Source organism: Balaenoptera ricei, chromosome X, assembly GCF_028023285.1.
Source record: "Balaenoptera ricei isolate mBalRic1 chromosome X, mBalRic1.hap2, whole genome shotgun sequence".
Classification (NCBI taxonomy): Eukaryota; Metazoa; Chordata; class Mammalia; order Artiodactyla; family Balaenopteridae; genus Balaenoptera; species Balaenoptera ricei.
This window is the reverse complement of record NC_082660.1, coordinates 16,731,303-16,758,955: the sequence shown is the minus strand read 5'-3', so window position 1 is coordinate 16,758,955 and position 27,653 is coordinate 16,731,303. Positions and strand designations below refer to the sequence as shown.

General features: G+C 40.6%; 1 protein-coding gene across 6 annotated transcripts in view; it reads left to right on the top strand.

Moving 5' to 3' along the window:
- SH3KBP1 (SH3 domain containing kinase binding protein 1) overlaps nucleotides 1-27,653 on the top strand; it is a 337,779-nt gene that overhangs the window by 107,528 nt on the left and 202,598 nt on the right. For 5 of the 6 annotated variants that reach the window (XM_059911028.1, XM_059911030.1, XM_059911025.1 and 2 more), the window contains one exon: nucleotides 23,251-23,374. In XM_059911028.1, the coding sequence (XP_059767011.1) occupies nucleotides 23,251-23,374 (124 nt within the window). Of the gene's footprint in view, nucleotides 1-22,120; nucleotides 22,187-23,250; nucleotides 23,375-27,653 lie in introns of those variants that run through there. The other variant, XM_059911029.1, reaches the window with a different exon arrangement.

The window sequence follows — 27,653 nt, the reverse complement described above, 5'->3', positions numbered from 1 at the left end:
ATTTATGTCATGAGTAACGTCAGCCTTACAAATAGCACTGTGGCTTTGGGTGTTTTTGCCTAGAAAGTACTTAAGACTTTTGTTTCCTTCTGTTTGTTTGCCAAGTGATGCTAAATCAATAATAATATTGATTTGAAAGGGAGCAAAAACATGCAGTGATTATTTGCAATGAAAATAAATTATAAATAGAGTGGAGAGCCTCTTTTTACTTAACAAGAGGTTTATCTATTTTCAAGATAGGAAACTTTACATGGATCTTACTAATTAATAAACTCTGTACTGAACTTGGGCCGACAGGAAAACAAGATGTAAAATGCTGAGTTCTCTCCGACATTTCAACCCGAATGCTTCAACAGTCACATCTAGGCTTTTGTGGATGTTGGAAGTGTCTGAAATAATTAATGTTGTACTCCTGTGTTGACTCATAAATCAGGCCATGGGATTACTCATCAGAAAATGCAGAATTGGGTATCAGTCTTGGAACACTTTGGCTTCATTTTAATCTTCCTATTGTGAACATCTATTTCATGTTGAAAATTCAGCATATTCTGTTTCTTCCAAACATAGACACCACAAATAAGTATTTTGTATCTGTTTCTTTGCCTTCAAGGAGAACACAGTTCTTTGCTCATATTGTTTGAGCCCAAAGACACATGCCAGCCAAAATTGTTCCGTGCGTCTGGGAATGCCCATGATACATGCTGTTTGGTTATGGGGCTGAGTCAGTTACGTTGGGTGGATTTTAGCCTCACTCTGAGTGATTACTGGGGTCATGGACAACATGTATTGAGTTCAGATCTCTCATTTATAAGGTGGGGGTATGAACTATAAAACGATGCTGTTAATTTTGGTTGAACCCTACATATTACCGTGCACTTTTTTCCCCTGCAACATATCATGGAGCCTTAAAACAGAGTCACCAGCGTGCCCTTTATGTATTGAACCTTTTGGCGGTGCCTTTTATTGTTGAGCTGGCATGGTTATAGCTGATTGGCCCAAGTGGACGGAGAACAACAAGCTGGCTCAGGAGGATAATAAATCCTGCAGTTCTCTGCATCTGTGTTTGTGGCTGGGTAAAAATCTCATAAGTTGCAACCAGCATGTGTGTTTTATGTGTCCATGTGTTTCGTGTTTGATTGCAGTCGACTGGAAAATTGATAAAAGTGCGATGCATTGTTATCAACACGTCTCCTACGTGTGACCGAAAACCACACGGCTTGTTTGTTGGGCTCCCCAGTGTGCCCTGGGTTCAGAGCAAATTAACCTCCATGGAAGAAATACTGAAGCTCTGCTGGAACCGAAGCTAAGTTTCTCTTTTCAGTGGTGGGGGCAGGGAGAAGGTTGATCATGAGAGGACAAGGGCAAGTTGAGAAATTGTTCAACATCTCAGCCAGTTAATTATTGCAGCTTCCCAGCATGTATGCAAGGAGAAATGAGAATAACTGCAATAGAGATTATTTTCCTTCATTGTTGCATCTACCTGCTATTTACTGTGAACATTCCAGGGAGAAGAGCTGCCAAGCAGAGGATAGCTTTAAAAACCCAGAGTCTCAAGCATGCTATGCCTGCCTTTTCTGGGGTTGAGGGATGAGGGTGGGGCACGGCTGTCACCAAATTTTTAGATCAATTTTTAAGCTTTAAGGACAAATTTTATAAATATGAGCTGCTGCCGATCCTTTTAAAAAAATCCCTTTCTACTCTAAAAATAGTTTGCTGGGAAAAAGTTTGTGAGTTGTTTATTAAAGAGAGACTCAGAAATTCAGCTGTGTTTCCTAATAAATAAGTAAATTAAAAAGTATATATACATATACATATATATGTATATCAATCACCGTGTAGCTCCTGTCTGAAAGCAGATGTGGCTTCTTGGGAAAGAAACAAGATTTCTGAGATGTTAATGCCAATGTAAGAATGTGGAAGAAAGTTCAGAATTTTCCCTTTTGGCCTCCCTTTTCAGACCCTCCAAATCCTACTCATTTCTTATCACCAAATTGGTATGTTATCCCTTTTGGGAAGGCATTTCATTCTCCCCGGGCAGAATGAATGGCCCCAGCTTCTATTCTTACCCGTACCCTTACTCTCCTGTAGCACTTTGTATTGTTTTATAATAACCTCTAACATTTACCGGGCACTGTTCTAAGCTCAGTTCATGTATTATTTTATTTAGTTGTCGTAACAACCCTTGAGTTATATACTGCCATTATTCTCATTTAAAAGATGAGATAGGCTGAATAATGGCTCCCCGAAGACATTTACATTCTAATCCCCAGAACCTGTGAATATGTTACCTTATGTGGCAAAAGGGACTTTGCAACTATGATTAAGTGAAGGCTCTTAAGATAGGGAGATTAAAATCACCAGGGTTCTTATAGACGGAGGCATAAAGGCACCAAAAATAAAAATAGATAAATTGGACTATATAAAAATTAAAAACATCTGTGCATCAAAGAACACAATCAACGGAGTGAAAATAAAATGAAATGGGAGAAAATATTTGCAGATCATATGTCTGGTAAGGGGTTAATATCCAGAATAATAAAGAACTCTTATAACTCAGCAACCGCAACCCCCTCCCCCGCAAATAGCCTGATTAAAAATGGACAAAGGACCTAAATGGACATTTTTCCAAAGAGGATTTACAGTTGGCCAATAAGCATATGAAAAGATGCTTGATACCACTAATCATTAGGGAAATGCATTTCAAAACCACAGTGAAATCACCTCACACCCATTAGAATGACTGCTATACAAAAAATTAACAAGAACCAGTGAGGATGTGGAAAAATTGGAACCCTTGTGTACTGTCGGTGGGAATGTAAAATGGTGCAGTAAATATGGAAAACAGTATGGCGGTTCCTCAAAAAATTAAAACTGGAATTACTGTATGATCCAGCAGTTCTACTTCTCGGTGTACATCCAAAATTATCAAAAGCAGGGTCTCAAAAACATATTGTATACCCATGTTCATAGTAACATTATTCACAATAGCCAAAAGGTGAAAGCAACTCAAATGTCCATCAGTTGGATACATGAATAAACAAAATGCGGTATATCCATACAATAGAATACTATTCAGAAGAAGACACATGCTACAACGTGGTTGAACCCTGAGGACATTATGCTAAGTGAAGTAAACCAGTCACAAAAACATAAATACTGTATGATTTCATTTATATGAGGTATCTAAAGTAGTCAAACTCCTAAAGACAGAAAGTAGAACAGTGGTTACCAGGAGCTGGGGGGAGGGAAGAGTGGGGAGTTGTTGTTTAGTGGGTACAGAGTTTCAGTTTTGCAAGATGAAAAAGTTCTGGAGACTGGTTGCACACCATGTGAACGTACTTAACACTACTGAACTGTACACTTAGAAATGGTTAAGGTGGTAAATTTTGTTATGTGTAATTGACCACAACTCAAATTTAAATAAACAGAGGGAAGTGGGAGGATCAGTGTCTGTGACGATGGAAGCAGAGATCAGAAAGAAAGAGCTTTGACAATTCTACACTGCTGGCCTTGAAGGTGGAGGAAGGGCCTATAAGCCAAGGAATGCAGGCAACCCCTAGAAGCTGGGAAAGGCATGGAAACCATCTCCCCTAGAGCTTCCAGAAGGAACTCGGCCCTGCCAGCACTTCGATTTTAGCCCAGTGAGACGGTTTCTGGACTTTTGGCCTCCAGAACTTTAAGAGAATAAATCCACTTTGTTGGTAAGAAACTAGTATAAGGACTATTCAGTTCAGGGAGGTTAGTACCTCGTTTGAGGTCACCCGGTGATTAAGAGCTGGTGTGCATGCCCACTCTACTTGGGGTTCCAGCCTTGCTAGGTGGTGAGGCCCTGGAGATCAGGGGCCATCTTGAACCCCACTGCATGATGAAGGGCCTGGCACATAGTTGAGACTTAATAACCTTGGCAAAAGGATTTAAAAGTGATGTTGCATGCCCTTTCTTCTATTCTTCTGTTACTGTGTCCTGAATGCCATAGAGTTAAATCTAGGAGATCACAGGAAAAGAAAGTCAAATGGATGGTAAGCATATGAAGAGCTGATCAACCTTATTTTTACTAATTAAAGAAATGTAAATTAAATATCATTTTCTCTTAACACACTGGCAAACATTAAGAAGTTTAAAGATACCCAATATGGAGAAACCAGCACTCTTTCATGCTATTGGTGGGAGTGTAATTGAGACAAACTGTTTGGAGGCCAGTTTTAATTTATCTGTTAAAAGTAAGGATGCACCAAATGTTTGACCCAGAGCTTTCACTTTTTGGGAATTTGTCCCCAGTTACACTTGTGTATGTGTGCAAAGTTACAGACACAGTGATGCTTGACATGGTGTTGTTTGTAATTGCTGAAGACTGGAGACAACTGCATGGTTTTATGTGGGTTATATCCTGGAGGAAAGAGGACTGTCTTCAGCCCCAGCTTCAGATAAGTTATCCGTTTGACCAGCCAAAGATACAGAAACTTAGCAGAAGGGGGATGGCCTCAGGGCAGGAGCAGATGAGGTATATATTGACGTGAGGTGTGTATTTTATGCTCCAGTCTCTACCCCCTGAGTCCCAATGGCATACGTGGCAGTGGAGATTCTGCCAGACCTCAGAAACAGCCGAAGTTTGATGTGCCACAAGTCTTTTTCTCCATCAGTGTGCCAAAGAGCCAGCGGTGACAGTGGGTGTACTTCCGTTTATGGTATGGTGACGAACACGTGGCTCCCCGTGCGTCCATCTGGGGGAGTGGAAGGCAGAGGCAGTGTCTGCATGTCCCCAAGGAGGTGTCTGCCCTCTGATTTCCCACCCTCCCATTTCCCCAGGTTCCCCTTGCTCCCAGCTCTGATTTAGCGCCCTTTAATCTGGGTATTTCTGATTGGTCAGACTTCCACGTTCTGTAATCTCCTTTCCCTCACAGCCAGATCATCCACTCTGATACTGGTATACTCTAGAGTTCGATTCGATTCTGTGCTGCTTCAACAGAGGAAACGCTGCATATTGTAAGAGTCCATTTGTGTTAAAAACAAGTAGGGACGCACCTGGGGACACACACACACACACACACACACACACACACACACACACACACACTACTCATTAATGGTTCCTAGGGGAGGAGGAATGAGATTTTTCGAGGGAATGGGTATACCTTTACCTTTTGCTTTATACCCTCTTTTACTGTTTGATTTATTTTGGGGGGACAAGCATGTATGCCTCTAAAATTGTTAACTTTTTTTTTTATAGACTTTTACTTTTTTTTTTTTTAAGTATTTGTTTATTTATTTATTTATGGCTGTGTTGGGTCTTCGTTTCTGTGTGAGGGCTTTCTCTAGTTGTGGCAAGCGGGGGCCACTCTTCATCACGGTGCGCGGGCCTCTCACTATCGCGGCCTCTCTTGTTGCAGAGCACAGGCTCCAGACGCGCAGGCTCAGTAATTGTGGCTCACGGGCCTAGTTGCTCCACGGCACGTGGGATCTTCCCAGACCAGGACTCGAACCCGTGTCCCCTGCATTGGCAGGCAGACTCTCAACCACTGCGCCACCAGGGAAGCCCTAAAATTGTTAACTTTTTAATCAAAGTTATATGGTATATATAATGTATATGTATAATATTTGTGTATAATATATACGTGTGTGTGTATGTATGTGTGTGTGTATATGCTTTAAAACTCCTATTTGAGTAAACAGCAGCTCCTTGTCCCTTCTCATGTCCTTGTCTTACTTTTAACAGACAATCACTTTTCTGTTTGAGCTGTTGTTTCTAGTATTTGCTGCTCTACTTCTAAATAATAGGCAAGTGCTGCTGTCTCTTGCTTTGTCACTTATAGGACATTATCTGTTACCTATGATGGTAGTTGAAGAATTTAGCTCTTTCACCACCACCCCCATATGCCATCCTCCTTGTATGTGCTCATATCTTAGGTTTTGCTTTAATCTCTATTTAATGTTTTCATTACTATAGCGATGTTGACATTTATTGAAGCATGAATATACTGTAATTAATTTCCTTATATAACTTTTCATTTTCCCTAGAGATAATAATTTTGTTTGTTTGTTGAGTTGTCCTAGGATATCCAAATCTTCTCATACCTTGAACGAAACAGTTCTATGAAATGCCTCTTAGTCCCTCTCTCTGTCTCTCCTCTCTCCCTCACCGCCTCACTCCCTCCCTCTACTCCTCCCTCCTCCCCTCCCCTGCCTGGAAAAGTACCAGTGCCTTCCAGCTGAACTGGTCGCTCTTGAAGCTGCTGCCTGGTGGTCAGCCAGGAAATCCCCATCACCTCTCCCTCATTACTGCCTACCCTGGGTCCTGGATCCTTCTCTCTCTCATTTTACTCGCTTGATTTGGTAGAACACACTTCCTAATAGCTTTCTGAGAGAGAGCGCATGGAAGTACATTAAAAAAAATTTTTTTTAAATTTTATTTATTTTTGGCTGTGTTGGGTCTTCGTTGCTGTGCGTGGGCTTTCTCTAATTGCAGCCAGCAGGGGCTACTCTTCGTTGCGGTGCATGGGCTTCTCGTTGCGTTGGCTTCTCGTGTTGCGGAGCATGGGCTTAGGCACGCGGGCTTCAGTAGTTGTGGCACGTGGGCTCAGTCGTTGCAGCGTGCGGGCTCTAGGGCACAGGCTCAGTAGCTGTGGCGCATGGGCTTAGTTGCTCCGCGGCATGTGAGATCTTCCTGGACCAGGAATCGAACTGCTGTCCCCTGCATTGGCAGGCAGATTCTTAACCACTGTGCCACCAGGGAAGTCCTGGAAGTACATTTTTGAGACTTCTGCCAGACCAACCGCACTTAGGAGTTGTTATACTAGGAAGTTTTTCCCTTTTAATACTCATCACCCCTCAGTATGTGGCCCTGTACAGGTTGGTGGGTGGGGTTCCCTCTCCTGCTGATAATCAGAGCCTGACAACCTTGGGACCCAGAGGCTGTGCCTTTATCCACAAGATCTCATTTGATCTTCAGAATATTTTAATCTCCCATTTGACAGCTAACAAAAGTGAGGCACCAAAGGTTACGCCCTCAGCGGTGTCAGAGCCAGAACTTGAGCTGAAGTGTCAGCTTCCTGAGCCAGTGCCGCTACCTTTCCAAGCCCAGCTGCTCCTTAATGGAAAGAGAAATATCAGTAGTGGGGCCTGAGTGCCAAATGCGTGGTCATGGCTGTACAGTGGGTCTAATTATGAGTGCCCACCTGTTTCTCATTGCTGATGACTTCGGCCCTAGTTAGCCATCCTTTGCTAGAAGTATCTTACAGTCTTACTGACTGTGTGTGCCATGTGCACATGTGCGCATGTGTGTGCATGTGTGTGTGTGTGTGTGTGGGTGGGAGAGAGAGAGAGAGAGACTGATTTATAGTTATGCTTCTAACTCCTTGTGATAATTAAAATGCTCCACCTATCATTCCTGTAAGCTTGGTATGATTATTTTTATTGCTACAGTATCTGTTTCCAAGAAATGTAAGAATTTCACCCCCCTCTTCCCACTCCTTTTGTAATATGAAATGCCTCATTACTTAGCAGTTTTCTGCTGATTGTACAGTTTAGCATTTGATCTTTTTGTTAACCACAGTCAGGTGACCACACACAGGGTAATTAGATTAACCTGCCCCTCCTCCTCTTTACTGAAACAACATAAAATCTGGTATTCTGTTGGCACATGCTTTCCTTAGATTAATGATCTTGGAGTTGCTGCGTGGAAATTTGCATAGCTCCCTGCAGTTCTGAGAAATGAGAATGCCCAGCTGTCTAAAAGCTTTAATCAGGAAATGAGCAAGAAATGACATTGTTTTGTCACAGGCTTGGAATAATGTATTCTTGACAATTGAGTGATCCTGGATGGAAATGTGTGTAAACAATCTTTCAACAACCAGTAAACAGGTGCTTTTTTGTTGGTAAAAATTCAAGGATTTCTTTACTTGGGAGTGGCTTTCAAATCGTTGGCTCTCACACTAGTCCCTTCTGGAAGTTTACTCTATGGTCATTTTCCTTGTCTCTCCTCTTTTAAATGGCAGTTGACCTTTTGGAGCAAGGGAAGGGCAGCATTAGGAATGTACACGGTTTGTGGGCGGAGCGTGCTGTAACTGTCAGGCTTGGCTACAGGACTGCCCAGTTATCAGTCCTCACCCAGCACTCCCCCTTTTAAAAATTGAATAAATTTGATGTGTAACATTGTGTAAGTTTAAGGTGTACAACGTGTTACTTTGATACATTTGTGTATTGTAATATGGTGGCCAGTGTAGCGATATTTATCACATTACATAATTATAGTACAGTATTATTGTCTGTCTTCATTATACTATGGATTAGGTCTCTATGGCTTATTTACTTCTCATTACAAATTTGTACCCTTAAACACTGTCACTCTTATCACCACCCCCTATCCCCTGGCAACCATCATTTTACTCTCTGTTTTTTATAGGTTTAACTTTTTTATTTTTATTTTTTTAATTTATTTTTTATTGAAGTATAGTTAATTTACAATATAATGTTAATTTCTGCTGTATAGCAAAATGACTCAGTTATACACATATGTACATTCTTTATATGTTCTTTTCCGTTATGGTTTATCCCAGGAGAGTGAATATAGTTCCCTGTGCTTTACAGTAGGACCTTGTTGAATTTTTAGATTCCACATATAAGTGATATCATACAGTATTTGTCTTTGTCTGACTTATCTCGCTTAGCATCACGTGCTCAAGGTCTATCCATCTTGTTGCAAATGGCAGGATATCTTCCTTTCTCGTGGCTGAATAATATTCCATTGTGTATATGCACCACATAGTTTTTATCCATTCATCTACTAATGGGCATTTCGGTTGTTTCGTAATCTTGGCTATTGTGAATAATGCTGTGATAAACATGGGAGTGAGTATATCTCTTGAAATCCTGTTTTCATTTCCTTTGGGTATATGCCCAGAAGTAGAATTGCTGAATCATATGGTAGATCTATTTTTAATTTTTTGAGGAACCTCCATATTGTTTTCTATAGTGGTTGGACCAACTTTAGGTTCTCACCAACAGTGTATGAGAGTTCCCTTTTTACCACATCCTCGCCAGAACCTGTTGTCCCTTGTCTTCTTGATGATAGCCATTTTGACAGGTGTGAGGTGGTATCTCATTGTGGTTTTGATTTGCATTTCCCCTATGTTAAGCATCTTTTCATGTGTCTATTGGCCATTTTGTTGTCCTCTTTGGAGATATGTCTATTTAGTTCTTCTGCCCATTTTTAGATTGGATTGTTTACTTTTTTGATATTAAGGTGTACGATCTGTTTGTATATGTTGGAAATTAATCCCTTGTCGGTAACATTGTTTGCAAATATTTTCTCCCAGTCCATAGGTTGTCTTTTCGTTTTGTTTATAGTTTCCTTTGCTGTGCAAAAGCTTTTAAGTTTAATTCAGTCCCGTTTGTTTATTTTTGTTTTTATTTCCATTACTCTAGGAAACTTTACTGAATTCATTGATGAGCTCTAGTAGTTTTCTGGTAGTGTCTTTAGGATTTTCTATGTACAGCATCATGTTATCTGCAAACAGTGACAGTTTTACTTCTTTTCCAATTTGGATTCCTTTTATTTCTTTTTCTTCTCTGATTGCTGTGGCTAGGACTTCCAAAACCATGTTGAATAAAAGTGGTGCGAGTGGGCATCTTGTTCCTGATCTTAGAGGAAATGCTTTCAGCTTTTCACCGTTGAGTATGATGTTAGCTGTAGGTTTGTCATTTATGGCCTTTATTATGTTGAGGTATGTTCCCTCTATGCCCACTTTCTGAAGAGTTTTTAATCATAAACGGACATTGAATTTTATCAAGAGCTTTTTCTGCATCTATTGAAATGATATGGTTTTTGCTCTTCAGTTTGTTAATGTGGTGTATCACATAGATTGATTTGTGGATACTGAAAAATTCTTGCATCCCTGGGATAAATCCCACTTGATCATGGTGTATGATCCTTTACGTGTATTGTTGGAGTCAGTTTGCTAGTACTTTGTTGAGGAGTTTTGCATCTGTGTTCATCAGTGATATTGGCCTGTAATTTTCTTTTTGTGTGTGTGTGATATCTTTGTCTGGTTTTGTTATCACTGTGATGGTGGCTTCATAGAATGAGTTCAGAAGTGTTCCTTCCTCTGCAATTTTTTGCAATAGTTTAGGAAGGATAGGTTTTAACTCTTCTCTAAATGTTTGGTAGATTTCACCTGTGAAGCCATCTGGTCCTGGACTTTTGCTTGTTGGGAGTTTTAAAATTACTGATTCAATTTCAGTACTGGTAAGTGGTCTGTTCATATTTTCTGTTTCTTCCTGGTTCAGTCTTGGGAGATCATACCTTTCTAAGAACTTGACCATTTCTTCTAGGTTATCCATTTTATTGGCATATAGTTGCTCGTAGTAGTCTCTTATGATCCTTTGACTTTCTGTGACGTTGGTTGTAACTTCTTTTACATTTCTTATTTTATTGATTTGGGCCTTTTCCCTTTTTTTTTCTTGATGAGTCTGGCTAAAGGTTTATCAATTTTGTTTATCTCTTCAGAGAACCAGCTTTTATTGATCTTTTCTCTTGTTTTTAAACTCTCTCGTTCATTTATTTCTGTTCTGATCTCTATGATTTCTTTCCTTCTACTAACTTTGGGTTTTGTTTGTTCTTCTTTCTCTAGTTGCTTTAGGTATAAGGTTAGGTTGTTTATTGGAGATTTTTGTTGTTTATGAGGTAAGCTTGTTTTGCTATAAACTTCCCTCTTAGAACTGCTTTTGCTGTGTCCCATAGAGTTTGGATCATTGTGTTTTCATTTTCATTTGTCTCTAGGTATTTTTTTGAATCCCTCTTTGATTTCTTCAGTGATCCATTGGTTGTTTAGTAGCATATTGTTTAGCCTCCACATGTTTATGTTTTTGCAGTTTTTTTCTTGTAGTTGATTTCTAGCCTCATAGTGTTGTGGTCTGAAAAGATGCTTTTTTTGCTGATAAAAGCATGCTTTTTTTGCTGATATGATTTCAGTTTTCTTAAATTTATCAAGGCTTGCTTTGTAGCCCAGCATGTGATCTATCCTGGAGAATGTTCCATGTGCACTTGAAAATAATGTGTATTCTGCTGCTTTAGGATGGAATACTCTATAAATATGAATTAAGTCCATATAGTCTAATGTGTCATTTAAGGCCTGTGTTTCCTTATTGATTTTCTCTCTGGACCATTATCTACCATCCTTCTTTGTCTCTTGTAACAATCTTTATTTTAAAGTCTGTTTTGTCTGATATAAGTATTGCTACTCTGGCTTTCTTTCGACTTCTATTTGCATGCGATATCTTTTTCCATTCCCTCACTTCAGTCTGTATGTGTCTCTAGATCTGAAGTGAGTCTCTTGTAGGCAGCAAATATATGGGTTTTGTTTTTGTATCCATTCAGCCAGTCTGTGTCTTTTGGTTGGAGCAATTAGGCCATTTACTTTTAAGGTAATTATCGATATGTATGTTCCTATTGCCATTTTGTTAATTGTTTTGGATTTGTTTTTGTAGGTTTTTTCCCCCCTCTTCTTTTTTGTTCTCTTCTCTTGTGATTTGATGACTATCTTTACTGTTATATTTGGATTCCTCTTTCTTTTTTGTGTGCACGTCTATTATAGATTTTTGTTTTGCAGTTACCATGAGGTTTTTGTATAGGAGTCTATATTTTTATGCACTAGTTTTAAGTTGTTGATCTCTTAATTTCTGAGACCTTTTAGATACCCTGCATTTGTACTCTCCTCCCCTCACGATTACTACTTTTGATTTTATATTTTACATATGATTGTTCTGTGTATCCCTTAACTGCTTATTGTGGATACACGATTTTACTACTTTTGTCTTTTAACCTCCCTACTAGCTTTGTGTGTGGATAATATCCTACCTTTATTGTTTGTTTGCCTTTGCCAGTGAACTTTTCCGTTTTGTAATTTTCTTGTTTCTAGTTGTGGCCTTTTCTTTTCTGCCTAGAGAAGTTCCTTTAGCATTTGTTGTAAAGCTGGTTTGGTGGTGCTGGATTCTTTTAGCTTTTGCTTGTCTGTAAAGCTTTTGATTTCTCCATCAAATCTGAATGAGGGCCTTGCTGGGTAGAGTATTCTTGGTTGTAGGTTTTTCTCTTTCATCACTTTAAGTATATTGTGCCACTTCCTTCTGGTCTGCAGAGTTTCTGCTGAAAAATCAGCTGATAGCCTTGTGGGAGTTCCCTTGTATGTTATTTGTTGCTTTCCCTTGTTGCTTTTAATATTCTCTCTTTATCTTTAATGTTTGTTATTTTGATTACAATGTGTCCTGGTGTATTCCTTGGTGGGTTAATCCTGTATGGTACTCTGTGCTTCCTGGCCTTGGGTGACTGTTTCCTTCTCCAGGTTTTGGACATTTTCAGCTATTATCTCTTCAAATATTTTCTCAGGCCCTTTCTCTCTCTCTTATCCTTCTGGGACCCCTATAATGTGAATATTAGTGCGCTTGATATTGTCTCAGAGGTCTCTTAAACTGTCCTCATTCTTTTCATTCTTTTTTTCTATTTCCTGTTCACCAGCAGTGATTTCCACCACTCTTTCTTCTAGCTCACTGATCTGTTCTTCTGCCTCATTTAATCTACTGTTGATTCCTTCTAGGGTATTTTTCATTTTAGTTTTTGTATTCTTTAATTCTGTTTGGTTTTTCTTTATATTTTGTAATTCTTTGTTAAAAACTTCTAATTTCTTGCTCTGTGCATCCATTCTCCTCCCGAGTTCTTTGATCATCTTTATGATCATTACTCTGAAGTCTTTCTCAGGTAGACTGCCTTGTATTTTTCCATTAGATTATTAGTCTTAGAAGTGGTTGTGACTGTAAAAATTAACATTCAGCTAGATGCATGTACTGTTTTCATTTATATCTGACACACAGTAGGTACTCAAATAATGGTTAAAAGAATGATAGAGCTAATGATAATGGCTAACATTTATTGAGTGCCTGCTGGCCAAGATTTATTGAGTGTCTGGGGATGAAAGATGAGTGAGACCTATTTCTTACCCCTGGGGCACTTAGAAAGTAGCTGAGAGAGAGACTTTTGGACTCATACAGTGGTCAGTGCTGTGGCCAGGAATCCAACAAAGGGCCACAGACACACAGGCTCTTAATCATCATCAAAGCTGTTAAAAAGATGACAGAAAAAAAAGATGGAAGAAATGGCTGTTGGACCTTGGATGTCCCTTCTTCTTTTTTTCTTCAAGAGCGAGCTGTTTACCTAGCAAAGCACCCAATAATTTATGTGTTGCAGATAGTACTGCTTCATGGAGTAGGTATGATGCTATCAGAAACATTTAAAATTTTTTCTGGAAGAGATTGATGGAGAAAGTGCCCACTCCTGGGGGAGCTCAATTTGACATTGTTTAATTAACCTTTTTGAGTATAATTAACCAATCCCAAACTGTTTAACTCTTATAACTTGAACTCTGGGCACCAAAGCAGAATGTATTCTCCCCATGATAAAACTACAAGAAAGATTTAATATCGCCTCTTTATATGCATTTTATTTGTCTTTATCGGTTGTTGTCATGCCATTAATTATAATTATATTTCCATAATATTGAATTTTGTATGAAATAATTGAAAGAACAATTGATTATTGGGCCTGGCATGATTTCTCCCACATCTTAACTTTCCTGTGTCCCCTTCTTGATGAAATATGTGGACTGAAGAGCTTTCTTTAAAGCTTTGTATCTGTTCATATATACTGCTCTCACTGTTGGGATCTTTCAAATTAGCAGTGGAAATGATATAACCAAATTATATTAGGGGGCAGTGTTAACTTATCCCTTGTTTGCAGAAAAAGTAGCAGTCAATAGTCTAATGATTGGGAAATACTAAACACATTTTAATTATTAATTTTTAAGTCAGTTAAAATTTTGTATAGTTAACACAGGCGCATGGTACCAATTAAAAGGGACAAAATATGTTTTCCCTGTCTCTCAGCCACCCTGTTTCCCCCTCTGAAGGCAGCCTCAGTTATCAGTTTGTTGTTCTGTATTACACAATGAGGCATGCATACAAACTCACACAAATGCTTGCATACATTATTAGGCTTTTTACCTAGTAACATGTCTCGGTGTATATTCTTATTGGCATTTATGGACCAGCCTCATTCTTGGAGAGAGTTGCATGGTGTGGATTCATGGAACCAGTTCTCTACTGACACACGTTTACATTCTTTCAGTCTTTTGCTAAGTTAAGCAATGCTGTAACCATTAATCTTGTACATATGCCACTTTGCACATGTGCAAGTGTATTTGCAGTTTAAATTCCTAGAAGTGGAAATACTGAGTCAAAAGGTGTAGGCATTTAAATTTCTGATAGATAATTGCCACATTGCTTCCCACAGAGGTTGTACCAATTTATACATCAGTTTATACTCTCAGTGGAAAGTATGAGTGGGTATCTTTCTTTACATCATTGCCAACATTATATTACCAATTTTTTTGATTGTTGCCGATATGACAGATAAAAACTATATCTTGCATCAGTAGGACTAAGAAATCCACTGGGTATCAGAGAGGTCCATTGAGAAACTTTATGATATTTAATATCAAGAAAAAAGGTATCTCGTAATTAAGAAGTTATTTACATCCCTCTCTATGTAGACTGTCAACTTCTGGAGAGTTTTGTGCTTGCTGTTCTCTGTATCTCTCATACTTATTCTCTGTGTGAGTACCAGTTGTATGCCAGGCACTGTGCTACATGCTGTGTAAACATTCTAACACAGAAGGTGTAAATGCTACAATTTTCATTTAAGAAAATAGCCAAAAGGATTCAGGGTCGTTCTCTGTAGTGAGTACTGCATACATATGGTCAGATGAATCCCACTGTAATTTGCATTTCTCTTATGAGCATGGTTAAGCATCTTTTCACGTGTTTGAGTCATTTTTTTTTTCTATGAATTGTCCTTTGCTATTTTTTGTTGGGTTATTGATCTCTTTGCTGATACTTTGTGGAAAGAGGTCTGTCTTTATAACAGGCAATATTCTCATGCTTTGACTTTTGTCTTTCTTGATAAACTTTTTTTTTCTATGTTGTATTTATAGTTTTCTGTAATTCATCAACCCTTTCTTTTGTGGCTTCTGGATTCTGTGTCAGTGTCAAAGAGTCTTTCCCACTCTGAGATTGTAAAATGTTTCTCTCATGTTTTCTTCTAGTGTTTTTAAGGTTTACTTTTTAAATGAGTAAATTTATTTTGAATATCTAATATTCATAGTCTAAAAAGAAATGGTATTGCTTGTTTAAAACCATGAGGCACTGTGTGAATTTTCTTACTCTATCTTCTTCCTACCACTCTTAAGCCAGATCTGCATCCTCTTAGGTGAGAAGTTGATTGTGATCCAGTGAGCACCAGTTGTATCATTGTAGGGATGATACAGATTTCCATGTTGTCATAGCTTTGGGCTGAATTGAAATACTCCCCCTTGCCTGTAGATAGCTATCTTGCCCATAACACTCTGCGAAATTGGCCATTCATTTGACAAATATTTAAGTGCTCACTAAAGCATGTACAGACAGTTGGTTAGTATTGATACCCTTTGATCGAATGGTAATAATCTAGCTGTTTAGCAGGGCATGGGCATATATAAAGGCATTGACTGTCATCAGGTAATTGTGTCTTACATCAGGAAGCTATGTCATCTCTTCGGAACATGAAGGTAGCTGGTCTTATATTTGTCCGGAATCTAGCACTGGCTGAGCTCTTTGCAGCATTCATTCCCATCCTGCAGGTCAAGGGCCTCTTGCCTGGGCTTGTGCTATTGGTGATTCTTGGGAGATAATACTACAAATACATGATAGTGTAGATAATGCAGTTGAAGATTTACATAGAGACATAACAATAGGTATCCTGTTACTTTAAAAAAAATTAGTTTTTGAGCTGAAAATATCTTAGGTATCTTTATGATGATATGTCAGAGCACTTTTCTAAGTGGCAATGAAATTTGGAAATGTAAGAAAGCCATTGTGATATGAGACATCAATGTGGTTTCACTATGTACTTTTCAGGGGAAGTTATGAAATATTTCAAGCATTGGAAAAAGACAGAAACTGAATAACAAATACCAGTGTGCTCACCACTCTGCTTTATCATATCCTCATATTTTGCCATATTTACTTCAGATATTTTATATACATTTTCTTTACAATTCTCTCTAATGAACTTGGTGCATTTTGTGGTTCAGCAGCATGGGTATTTCAAAAAATATTGTGATAATGAGATGTATTTTTTTAAAGAAATGGAGTCTTACAGATAGAGCTGAAGCTCCCTCGGTGTCTACTATTACTTTCAGGATACTTGCCGTGTCTTCCCAGGTGTTTTGAGACTGACTAGCCTATTGTGAAGGGAGCCAAATGCTGGGAAAGCACAGTCTCTGCGAGCAGGGAATGTTCATGGGGTGGCTGCTTCTTAAACTTGCCTTTTGTGTGCAGAGCGGGCAGAAAGATATCATGCATGTGTGTGGCGGGGGTGGGCGTGGCGATGTGCTCTTCCAGGATTCTGTATCTATTCAAAACTCTCTTGATCAGTAGATTTGGGGTAAGGGTTTGTTTTTAGTGACTTCCTTTTATCTCCTGCCAATGGTAATTTTGCAGAAAGATTTTCCATGAACTAGTGTAGGGGGCACTAGTACTAGTGATCCCACACCCACATCTAGCTCTAAAGGAAACCTTACCCTTCAGAAAGAAACAGACCATGTGTGAGGGCAGGCTGACAAACGATGCCTCTTTTCCCTGCCCTGCGTCAGCCCTGAGCTTTCGGGGACCCTGCCCAGCCTCACTCTAATGCCGAGGGAAGCCCAGGACCAGCATTTCTTGCTGGTCAGGGCAGCACCGAGCTCCCCTGGTATTAGTGGCACCAGCCTGCTCTGTGTGCCTGTATTCTTGGTGGCAGGAGAGAAGGAATTATTGTGAGATGTGAGGAAAGCAGCTGAGGTGGAGAGGAAGGGCGCCTTGGAGGGAGCCGAGCCACTCAGCTGAGTGTGTCAATTAGATGAGATGCCCCTTGGTTCACCTACTTGGTAGGGTGCATCTGGCATGTTCTGACCATTTATCCCCTTAATATTGATCCCAGAAGGCTTTCCACCCCCTGAGATGAATATTAAAACACCCAAGCACTAGCTTTTCCGGTTTTTGACCTCCTAGGATGAAATATTAGCACATTTCGATTGAAAAGAATCTGTATTCTTCTGGTTTACGCATTTATGTTGTTCTTTTTACATTGAAATAGCATACAGTGAAGTGCAGAGATCTTAGAAATACAGCTCAATGAATTTTTAGGTGTTTGTACACCTGTGCAAACCATCACCCAGACCAAACTGTAGAACATTTTCATCCTCCCAGCAGGTTGTCTTGTACCCCTCCCAGTCAGTACCTTCCCAAGGGTAACTGCTATTCTGAGATCGCTCACCACTGATTAGTTCTGCCTGTTGTTAAACTTCACATAAATGGAATTGTACAGTATGTGATCTCTTGGGTCTGGCTTCTTTCACTCAGCATTCTGACTGTGAACATTCATCTGTGTTATTAGGTGTATATCTTTTTTTTTTTGTAGCACTTACTATTTAATGATGACATTAATAATGACAATAAGTAATCAATTTGTATACTACTCTCCAATTCACTCTTTAATCCTGAAGACACCTCTGTGATGGTGCCAAAGCATTTAGCATTAGACTTCTTTTAGGGATGACAAAAGAGCTGCTTAGAGGCTTTCACTGTTGCCCGCAAGGTCATTCACCTGATAAATGATGATGCCAGGACTAGTTCTGGTTTTTTGACTCACAGCAGCGCTCTTTCAGTCCACTCTGATACCTCTGTCTTAACTTGTGTCAAGGTTGGTAGAAAACATAAAGGATGAGAGGAGGGAGGGGCCCCCCAACCAGACCTTCACTGATGTTTTACTGTGTAGTATTTTGGTTAATTGAAAGAAGTTAAGGTTCAGCTGAGCCAACCCTCTAGCACCTGTATAGTGTGTAACGGATGGGGGAGGGAGAGGCAGAGAGGTAGCTGACTGGGCTTGGCTACCAGCCACATCCAGGCAATTCCGCTGATCAGAAAACAGACGATGCTAGTTTAGCTCCAGTTGTGTACAAATTATGCCTTTGCCCAGTGAGGCTGCCGTTTGCAGGCTGCTAAATGTGTCACAGAGAATTTTTGCTAGAGTGGCATTATTGGAGCTTCTTGGCCTCCAGGTGTGGGTAAGCCATCTCAGACTCTGATCAGCATACTGCTTTGGGAAGCAGAAATGGTGTGAATTCCCCTCTCCTTTCACTCGGGGGGTCCTTGTGACAACAGCTTGAGTGTCATTGGAGCATCGATAGTTTATTGATGGCCTCAGTTTTACTGTACAAGCCGAGTTTCCATTGTTAAGGCATTAGATTTGAGATAAACTGGGTTTCCTTTACCTCCTAAAGAGGTTTGCTGATACCCCGACTATTCTGTTGTGTTTTAAAACAAGTAGAATCATTGCTGATTTATATATGTGGGCAGGTATGAATTTCTGTAAGCCCCCGTGGCCCACAATTCTGGACCAGGGTGTAGTCTCTACCACTGAGATAGTAGGATCCATGTTCTTAACAAATGGTTAAAAGTCTAGGCCTTGTGGTCAGAAAGCTGAGACTGAGGGTTGGGGGCAAGGAATGCTCATACCCAGGAAGTCTAGAGTCCCATGACCTGGATCAGAACCTCGGAGAGCTCCAGGTACAGGGACGCTGGCAGCTGTAGGCAGGCAGGAGTTACTGCACTGCCAAGTCCACCCTCTTTTGCAGCAAAGAGCTTTTTTGTGTGGATGATACGGGTCTTCAAGGATTTCAGCGTTTGTACTTGTGGGCTTATGGATAAAGCAATAAATTAGATTCTTTAGATGTGGAGGAAAGTGAAATTTTCCACTGGAGCCACCAGTGGGGTGATTTTGACTCTCCCTGCTGTAGCCATGACACTGGTTCTTCCTGGGAGGTGAGGTGTAAACCGGAGAGCTCTGCCTAGAAGGCCCGCAGCTGGGTCCCATGGCCTGCCCTGCCCCCTACTAGCCTTGTAGCCTTTTGATGACCTTGCATCCTCTCTGACTGAGTCTCATGATTCTTGTCTGCAAAAATATATCAGTCTAGAAAAATCAGGATTTCTTTCAGTAACAAAATGACAGTGTTATTGTGAGGAGCAAGCGAAAAAAGATCTGTTAAAGCACTTTAATTTATATAAGCCCTTGCCTGTGTAAGGTTGTGTCATTACTGGCATCGTCACCTATTTTTGGAGCCTACCAATAGGAGTCCATGACATCAGATGTCTGTGAACATCAGGGTGTTCAAAAAATGCACTCCTACCTTGCGTTTGCATGGTAATTGGTACCCTGGGGTCAGCATGTATGTCACATAGTTTGAGCCAGAAGTGAGTACACAGGGACATGTGGCTTGCTGTGCAATTTGAAAACTTTTTGAAGGAAAGAGCTTGCCCTGTGGTCTTTTGGAAGTAACTGGAGGGTTTCAGTAGGAAAGTGACAAGAGCAGACAGTTGTTTTAGGAAAGTCCCTTGAGGCAGTGTGGAGGTTGAGAGGGGAGGGGAGGGACTGGAGGCAGGCAGGACTTGGGGGGAGGAGTGGTTAAGAGATGAGCTCTGAAGCTAGACAGGTTGAGTTCCAATTCTGGCGCCTGCTTGTTTGACCTTGGACAGGTTTCCTTAAGCTCTCTGTGACTTGGCGTCTGCATCTGTGATTAGGGCTGTTATGCAGGTTAAAAGTTGCAATCCAGGTGCAGCTCTTAGAGGAAGCTTTGGCACATGGCAAGCTCTCAAATGTAAGCTGGTATTCATGTGTATTTTTTATTGTGGTAAAAATATATCTATAACATAAAATTTGCCATTTTAACCATTTAAAAGTACAATTCAGTGGCATTAATTACATTCACAATGTTGTGCAACCGTCACCACTGTCTGTTTCCAAAACTTTTCATCACCCCAAACAGAAACTCCATAACCATTAAACATTAACTCTCATCCCCTCATCCCCTTACTCCCTGGTAACCTCTAGTCAATTTCTGCCTCTATGATTTTGCCTATTCTAGGTGCCTCATATACGTGGAATAAGACAATATTTGTCCTTTTGTGTCTGGCTTATTTCACTTAGCATGATGTTTTCTAGGTTCATTCGTGTTGTAGCATTATCAAAATTTTATTCCTTTTAAAGGCTGAACAGTATCCTATTGTATGTGTATACCACATCTTGTTTATCTGTTCATCTGTTGATGGACACTTGGGTTGTTTCTACTTTTTGGCTGTTGTGAATAATGCTGCAGTAAATGTTGGCATACAAGTATCTGTTTAGGTCCTGCTTTCAACTCTTTGGGGTATATACCTGGGAGTGGAATTGCTGGGTCATACAGTAATTCTGTGTTTAACTTTTTGAGGAACCATCATACTGTTTTCCACAGTGGCTGCACCATTTTACATTCCCACCAGCAATGTACAAGGGTTCCAATTTCCCCACGTCCTCATCAACACTTGTTTTCCTTTACAAAAAAAAAAAAAAAAAGAAAAAACCTAGCCATCTTAGTGGGAATGAAGGGGTATATCGTTGCGGTTTTGATTTGCATTTCCCTAGTGAATAATGATTTGAGCATCTTGGCATGTGCTTATTGGCCATTTGTATATTTTCTTTGGAGAAATGTCTATTCAGGTTCCTTGCCTGGTACTCATGTTTTTAAGGCAGCTTGGGAGGAAGAAGAGAAACAGATTGAGGAAGTAGATAGAGCCCAACTGGGTGGCTGGTTAGATATGAAGGTTAACACTGAGTTTTCCAGCCTGGGTAAGTGGGTTGATGATGGGCTGTCAAACAAGATAGCTCCCGTCTCTCCCAGAGAAGGGGCCGGTTGGAGGGACGATGTTGGGTTTGAGTGGGACTGCGTTGAGCCTGGTGTACCTGGGTGTTGGGCAGATGGAGAGTCTGCAGGATGCACCGCCATGCCTACGTGTCTGATTGGTTTCTTTGGAAAAATGCAGGGCATATTTTAAGTTTTCTCCTCCCTGCTTGAATCTAACAAGCAACTTAAGAAATTAAGTCATCATGAGGCTTATGTATCTGGCAAATGGGAACAATCACTGGGGGGGACAACAGAATCTGAAACTTATGAACCAGCCTCTCTCCTGTTGCTGGTTTCTCAGCCCTTAAGCACCTGCATGATGAGATCAGTCCTTCAAAGCTCACGGTTGCTGCTCTGAAGCCTTGGGTGTGAACATTCTTGACAACCGTGGCTTCTCAGCCCTTCTCCAGTGACCACCCCAGTCTGTCAAACATCTGCACCCCCTCACCCCTGCCTAACTGCATGCCATTCATGGTTAGTGCTAAGCAAGTGCTTACCATGTCACCTGCAACCCACTGAATTTCTCTGAATTACTCCTTGGCAAAATTGGATGTTGTATCACTGTGTTATGTTGTGTCTAGGTGGGAAATTCATGTTTGCACAGCCATACCCACCCTACAGTGGAGAGTGATGTTTGAGCAACTGCTCTACCCCCAAAGAAGCAACCACTGGGGAATGAGGCCCCATGGTGCCTTGTTTACTTCTAGAGCCATAGCAGGCTGGCAGCCATCACTAAGAAAGCACCCTTTCATGCGGCTCAGGCTGGCAATGTTTGCAGATTGTCCCCTGATGCCATCTGCCTGTGAGGCTGCAGAAACCCCCAGCAACTGCTGTTCTAGCAGGTGCCGGGGCTGCTGAGGTGGGAGTGCGTGTACATACACGCGCATGCACACCGCTTTGTGCTGGGTTGGCCTGGGGCGCCAGCTGAAACTCTCAACCCAGCAGAGCACCAACCGCAGTTGCTGGTTTCCGGTGAGGCCCTCATGAGGGAGAGAGGGCGAGGCTGTTGTGAACAGAGCCAGCAATCGGGGAATTGGATACGGTAACTAACGCTCGGGTGTGTAGGAAGCTGCCAGGCAGTGGCTATGTTTTGACAAGCTTTTGTTCTGTTTTTTTCCACCTCTGCCCAGGCCAAATTGTGGCCTCCCACCAAATTTTCCATCTTCATGTTCATTCATAGAAGGACCCATGTCCAATTCTTGTCCCAGGCTCTTTCTAGAGAACACATCTCTCATCTTTGAGCCCTTCCTGCCACCCAGCCGTGCTTTGGCTCTAGCTTTCTCTTTTTCCCAAGTCAGTGTGATCATGGATGCAGACAAGCCCAGAACCCCCGCTGCCCAGATCTGCACTTTGTGAGTTACTATCATTTCCGGCTATTAATGCTTTTGAAAAAAATTACGTAAATTATTCGAATATCAATCATTTGAAATAATTGTATCAGGCATCAGGTTTTAAAAATCCAGATCTTAATGGAGCTTTGATAAGAGACCACCTAGTGTAAACTTTTTCTGTAAAGGGCCAGGTATTTTTGGCTTGGATGTCTGTTCCAACTACTCAACTCTGCCGTTGTAGCATCAAAGCAGCCATAGGAAATACCTAAACGAAATGAAGGGGATTGTGTTATAATGAAACTTTATTTACAAAAACACGTGGTGGGCTTAGTTTGCCGACCCCTGGCTTAGAATGATAGTCTTTATTTTATTTTATTTTATTATCTTTTATATTTTTCTCTCTCAGGGATTAAAAAGCCAGAGGAACTTGGTAACTGTAAATGAACTTAAATCATCCTCTTTTGGGTTTAGCATAATTGTGAGCACAATGGTGATTTGGGAATATACTTCTTTAAACCCCTGTTGGGAAGAATAGAAACCAGAAGGCCTTTGAGGGGCGATTCTGCTTGGCCAAAGATTGTCATTGTTCAAAAAATAGTACAGGCTGTCATTTGGAGCTGTATGGTGGCCTTTTTGATCCCTTGGAATGACCATAGTCACAGAAGGTTGCATTGTATTGGATATTATTACATTTTATAGGACCAGGTGCTTGTCTAATAAATGTAAGGAAAACAAAATACAACATATAGGAAATGGTGTTTTTAAAACGTTTTGCTGACAGGGAGATCGGCTCGGTGCTTTGTGACCACCTAGAGGGGTGGGATAGGGAGGGTGGGAGGGAGCCGCAAGAGGGAGGGGATATGGGGACATATGTATACGTATAGCTGATTCACTTTGTCATACAGCAGAAACTAACACACCATTGTAAAGCAATTATACTCCAGTAAAGATGTTAAAATAAAATAAAATGTTATGCTGAGTTGAGGTCACTATAGTTCATTTCCAGAAAGCTGAAGCTTAACATAGTCAGAGACATTCTAAAATGTTAAACTACAATCTTGTTTTCCGTTTCTCTGTCCTCACAGGAAATAAAGAAAGAGATGAAGAAAGACCCTCTCTCCAGCAAAGCTCCAGAAAAGCCCATGCACGAAGTGTCCAGTGGAAATGCATTGCTGTCTTCTGAAACAATTCTAAGAACCAACAAGAGAGGTATGGCAAAGAAGAAAGAGCCCCTCCCCACACACAAACCCAAACTGGAAACTTCTGGGTGAACTGTATCAAATTTTGCATTGCTGGAAAATTGAATGGCGTTTTCCCTTTTGGTTTTGATTTTTGTATAAATTTTGGGTGCATACACACTCACACACATGGCAAGTAACGATACAATAACTATACTAAAGGGAACTAATAAAAAAAAATTTTTGACAGTGGGAAAGTAGACTAAATTTGTAAACGATGATTTTTCTAGGACTTTAGCTTTTGCTTTCATATCTATTTTTTTGGCTGAAAGGTGACTTCAGAGAACACTATGGTGCCAGCTGAGCCGGGCACGTCTGGCCACGCTCTCTTTTTAATGTAAGGGCAGTCTTTAGCAGGGTCTTTCTCTCTCTAACTGCTGGGCTCCGCTTTGTCTCTCTCGGTTCAAGAGGCAGTATTTACAGAGATATAGCTCATCCATCCATCTGTCTAACCAGGAAACCTTTCGCCATCTTGTTTCCCCCTTCTTAGGCCTCAAGGCAGATTTTTCAGGTATCAGTTTGTTGGAGTTTTGTTTTCTCCCCTATCTGCCCTTTGTGACATTGTTGTGTGAAATGGTAGGAGAGATTCTATAAGATGGCAGAGACAACCCGACTCAATTTTATACTAAAATGGAAACTGGATTGCCTCAGTTTCTCCTGAGCCCACCCTCCCCATGGACCAGGCCGGGTGCACACTAAGCACGCCTGAGGTAGGTTAGCTTTCAGCTGCAGGCTTTTCAGGGGCTTATTACTTCCTTAAAGAGAAACATAGAGCTGTTCAAAAGCAGGAGCCGGAAATGTATTAGCAAAGAGTTCCATTAAAAAGAAAAAAAAAAGGCAAGTTTACATAACCACAGGGAAGAACAGCTAATCTTTCATCAATTTTAGACGGCATAAGAATTTGTCCAATAAACTGTCCATTGATCATAGTGCTTGAGACTTCAGCTTTGTGTCTCTCTTCCTTCCTGCTTCTTCCTCTACCCCCTCCAGCTGCCCTCAGTTACATTTCCTTTTTTGAATTATTCAGATGAAATATTGGCTGGAGGCCCACGCTGTTTAGCAGCTATAAGATTTTCTTTCTTTTCTTGTTTTTTTTTTTTAAACCCCATCCTGCCAATGGAGGGGATTTCCCATTTTAAGAATTTAGGCCTACCTAGCTCTAAAACTATAGTCATCCCCCAGAGCACCTCCTGCATTCTTGCAAATAGGTTCCAGAACTCCTGAGGCCTGCCCTTATTGGACTTGGAGAGCTAGAGTTCCCTTGCTGATCTGAGCCTCTCCCGTTTCTCCTGATGCTGCTTGGGTCAGTGGGCCGAGGAATGGCATACACGTAGACCAGCGGCAAGGCCTCTCTGGCCAGCCTTGTTTTTGTAAAGCAAATAAGAGAATTAAGGTAATTCATTAATTTAACAAGATAAGGAATTAATTAAGTTAAGGGATTAAGGTGATTATCCAGATAAGTTCGATAAAGTTACCTGAGAGCTTTAAATCAATGAAGGAATCGAACTTTTTAGATAATTGTCTCTTTACAACGAAAAATCTGACCTTTGAGGTCCCCTACAGAATTTTTCATTAACCAGAAAATGGCATTAAAGGGACCGGCTTACTGACTTAATGTTTTCTTTCTAAGCCTCCACCTCAGGCCTACAGCCTGATTATGACCAACTTCTTACTCTTAGGTCATAATCTGCCAGTGGCTCTGAGACCATAGCACATGGGGGCGTCCTGTATATGAAACACATAACAAACCATCTTCATTCTGTCCCAGGCTTCATACTGACCCCCGGGTCACCTGGGCCACACATAAATTTCCAGTTGAAGGGAAGAATTGTGTACCAGGGCCAGTGCCGTCTTTGGCCCCGCCCCCACCCACCAGAGCTAACAATATCCTACTGCTCCTTATAATAAACAGCAGGCTGGATTGATTGGCCTTGTCAGGCCACATAAATAGTTCATTGTGCTGAGCTCAAAAGCTACATTTTTTTCCCATCCCAAATCAATGAAAAACCACTTTTTCTCCCCGTTAAAACAAGGATCAGAGGCTAAATCTGTGGGATGATTCTAGTTACTTGTTAACACTTCCGTCCAACTAATTTTTCAAGTTTTATGAGTTATCATAAATGACCGAAGCCTCCTCCTTCCCTTTGTTTCCATCAGGCTTTGTCCCTAGAAATCTCTTGGATGTTTTTGTCTATTGCTGTTGTTATGGAGGGAAGTTGCTTTCAGAGTTGTTTAGTAACAGGCTAATTTGATTCACTAACATGGGATTTTCTTATAGCATATGAGTCCACCTTGTGATTCAGCCTTGGACCCTGTGTGAATTTGGTAGAATTAACACAGGTTCTTTTTCTTCATCTTTATCAAAGATGAGATGACTGTTCACTTTATATGGGCCATATCATTTGATGCAGGCTTAGCAGTGGTTCAATAAAGAAAGATTGAAGTCTATTTCTATGAAAAGTCTGAAATTGAACCATTTCATTGTGTCCTGAACTTGAGATACACTGAGCTGAAGAAGTTTGCCCAATTGTGTCCAGCGATTTTTGCATTGGGGACGTGCCTCACTTTGCAGCAGGGGTGAATGGGTTGTAGTAGTTCACAGTGTGGGATGAGCTCGCCCTCCCCAGGCACCTGCATAAGGTCAAAAGATATTCTACATTTGAAGGAAGCTATTCATAGCCTTGAGAAAAGGCCAGGACCATGGAAACATTAGTTTGGGGACCGATTCGTTTCAGTTTTCAGCTTTAACCTTTGCAAATGTCTACAGAGTTGATTTAGGGAGGTACTGGAATGACTCCACAGGCTTTTTATTTGAGAAAAAAGATGTGACTGAAATAGAGAGAGAGAGAGAGAGAGCGAGCAGATCATCCAGTTGGCTTGGCAGCCATCAGCTATATATTCCAGACATTAGCACTGTTAAGGACAGTTGTGTCTGCTCTCACCCTTGGCCACTTCTCTGGGCTTTACCCAAGTCACAGTGAAGGAGCTTCCTGGTTAAGACAAGCTTTCCCCAAGGCTTAAGAGGTCATTTTTAAATTTAAACTTGCAGCATGGATGTTGTATATCCTAAAGTTATCCCAGACTCCAGAATGTTGACAAATTGCAGCCAGAAAATCTAAAATTTTTTCTTAGCGCCAGAAGTCATTCTCATGAACCAGAAAAAAAAAGATTGTCTGTTTCCTTCTGAGAATGATTTATTCTTTTGTTTCTTCTATCATTGAACCTATATAAGAGAGTGATGGGCCCTTCTAAATTGGAACTTTGCTATATGGAAGATTTTTTTTTAAGATATTCATACCTCGAGTTTCAAACCAAAATTGAACAGAATAGGTACTTTAGCAGTTAACAGCAAATACAATAAATATATCCTTAAAGATGAGCAAGGAGGATTTTGTTCATTTGAATATGGGCTCTTTTCTACTTGAAGTAAAATGGAATAAAAAAATCTTTTGGTTTCATCCTTATAAGGGTTCCCCAGTCAACTTTATCCATGTGATAGGTTAAGTGTCCAGGCTGGAATCAATACCCTGCTGGCCTGTGTGAGGATCAGCTTCTATTTCAGGGCTGTAGTTTCCCAGTTTTTGCACTGTTAGCAGACCTCATGGGGAAGCTGCCTCTCTCTGCACCCCTCCTGCTGCCTATAATTTTGGACGTTATTCCTTACTCACTTCGGGGTGGGTACTAACAGACATTCAATTACACATGTTTACTGTGTGCCTGCTATGGCCCTGGCCCTGTGCTTGGTGCTGGGGCAGATAGAAAAACTAGAAAACACCAGCTGGTCCTGCCTCTAAGCAGTTCCAATCTATTGTATCACTTGGGAAATGTTGAGAAAGTGCTGCACATTCCTTATATCATTTTTCTGGCAAGGTGGGGATATGTCTCTTATTTACTTCTGTCATTCTGAATTGTGAAGCCACTCCGCGTGTTTCTGGTTGGCATTATATGTCCTTGTTTCTATTTCCAGTTTATCATGAATTCAGTGTTTGGTAAGTCTCTATTGTATTTTGCACATTTATTATTCTTTGCTACTATTATTATTGTTGTTGTTGTTGTTATGCTCTCCTGATATACAATGTATTTTATAATCATCTTTTTAAGTCGCTCTGCTACTCTGGCATCTGCCTTCTGAAAGATAATCTGCTTTTACCATCTTTATTTAAGGTTTGTTATGCATTTGCATTTTACTGCCCCTTCCAGAGATTAGTGCTGAAAGATCTGATGGCTTAAAGGATATTATTTGTAACAGG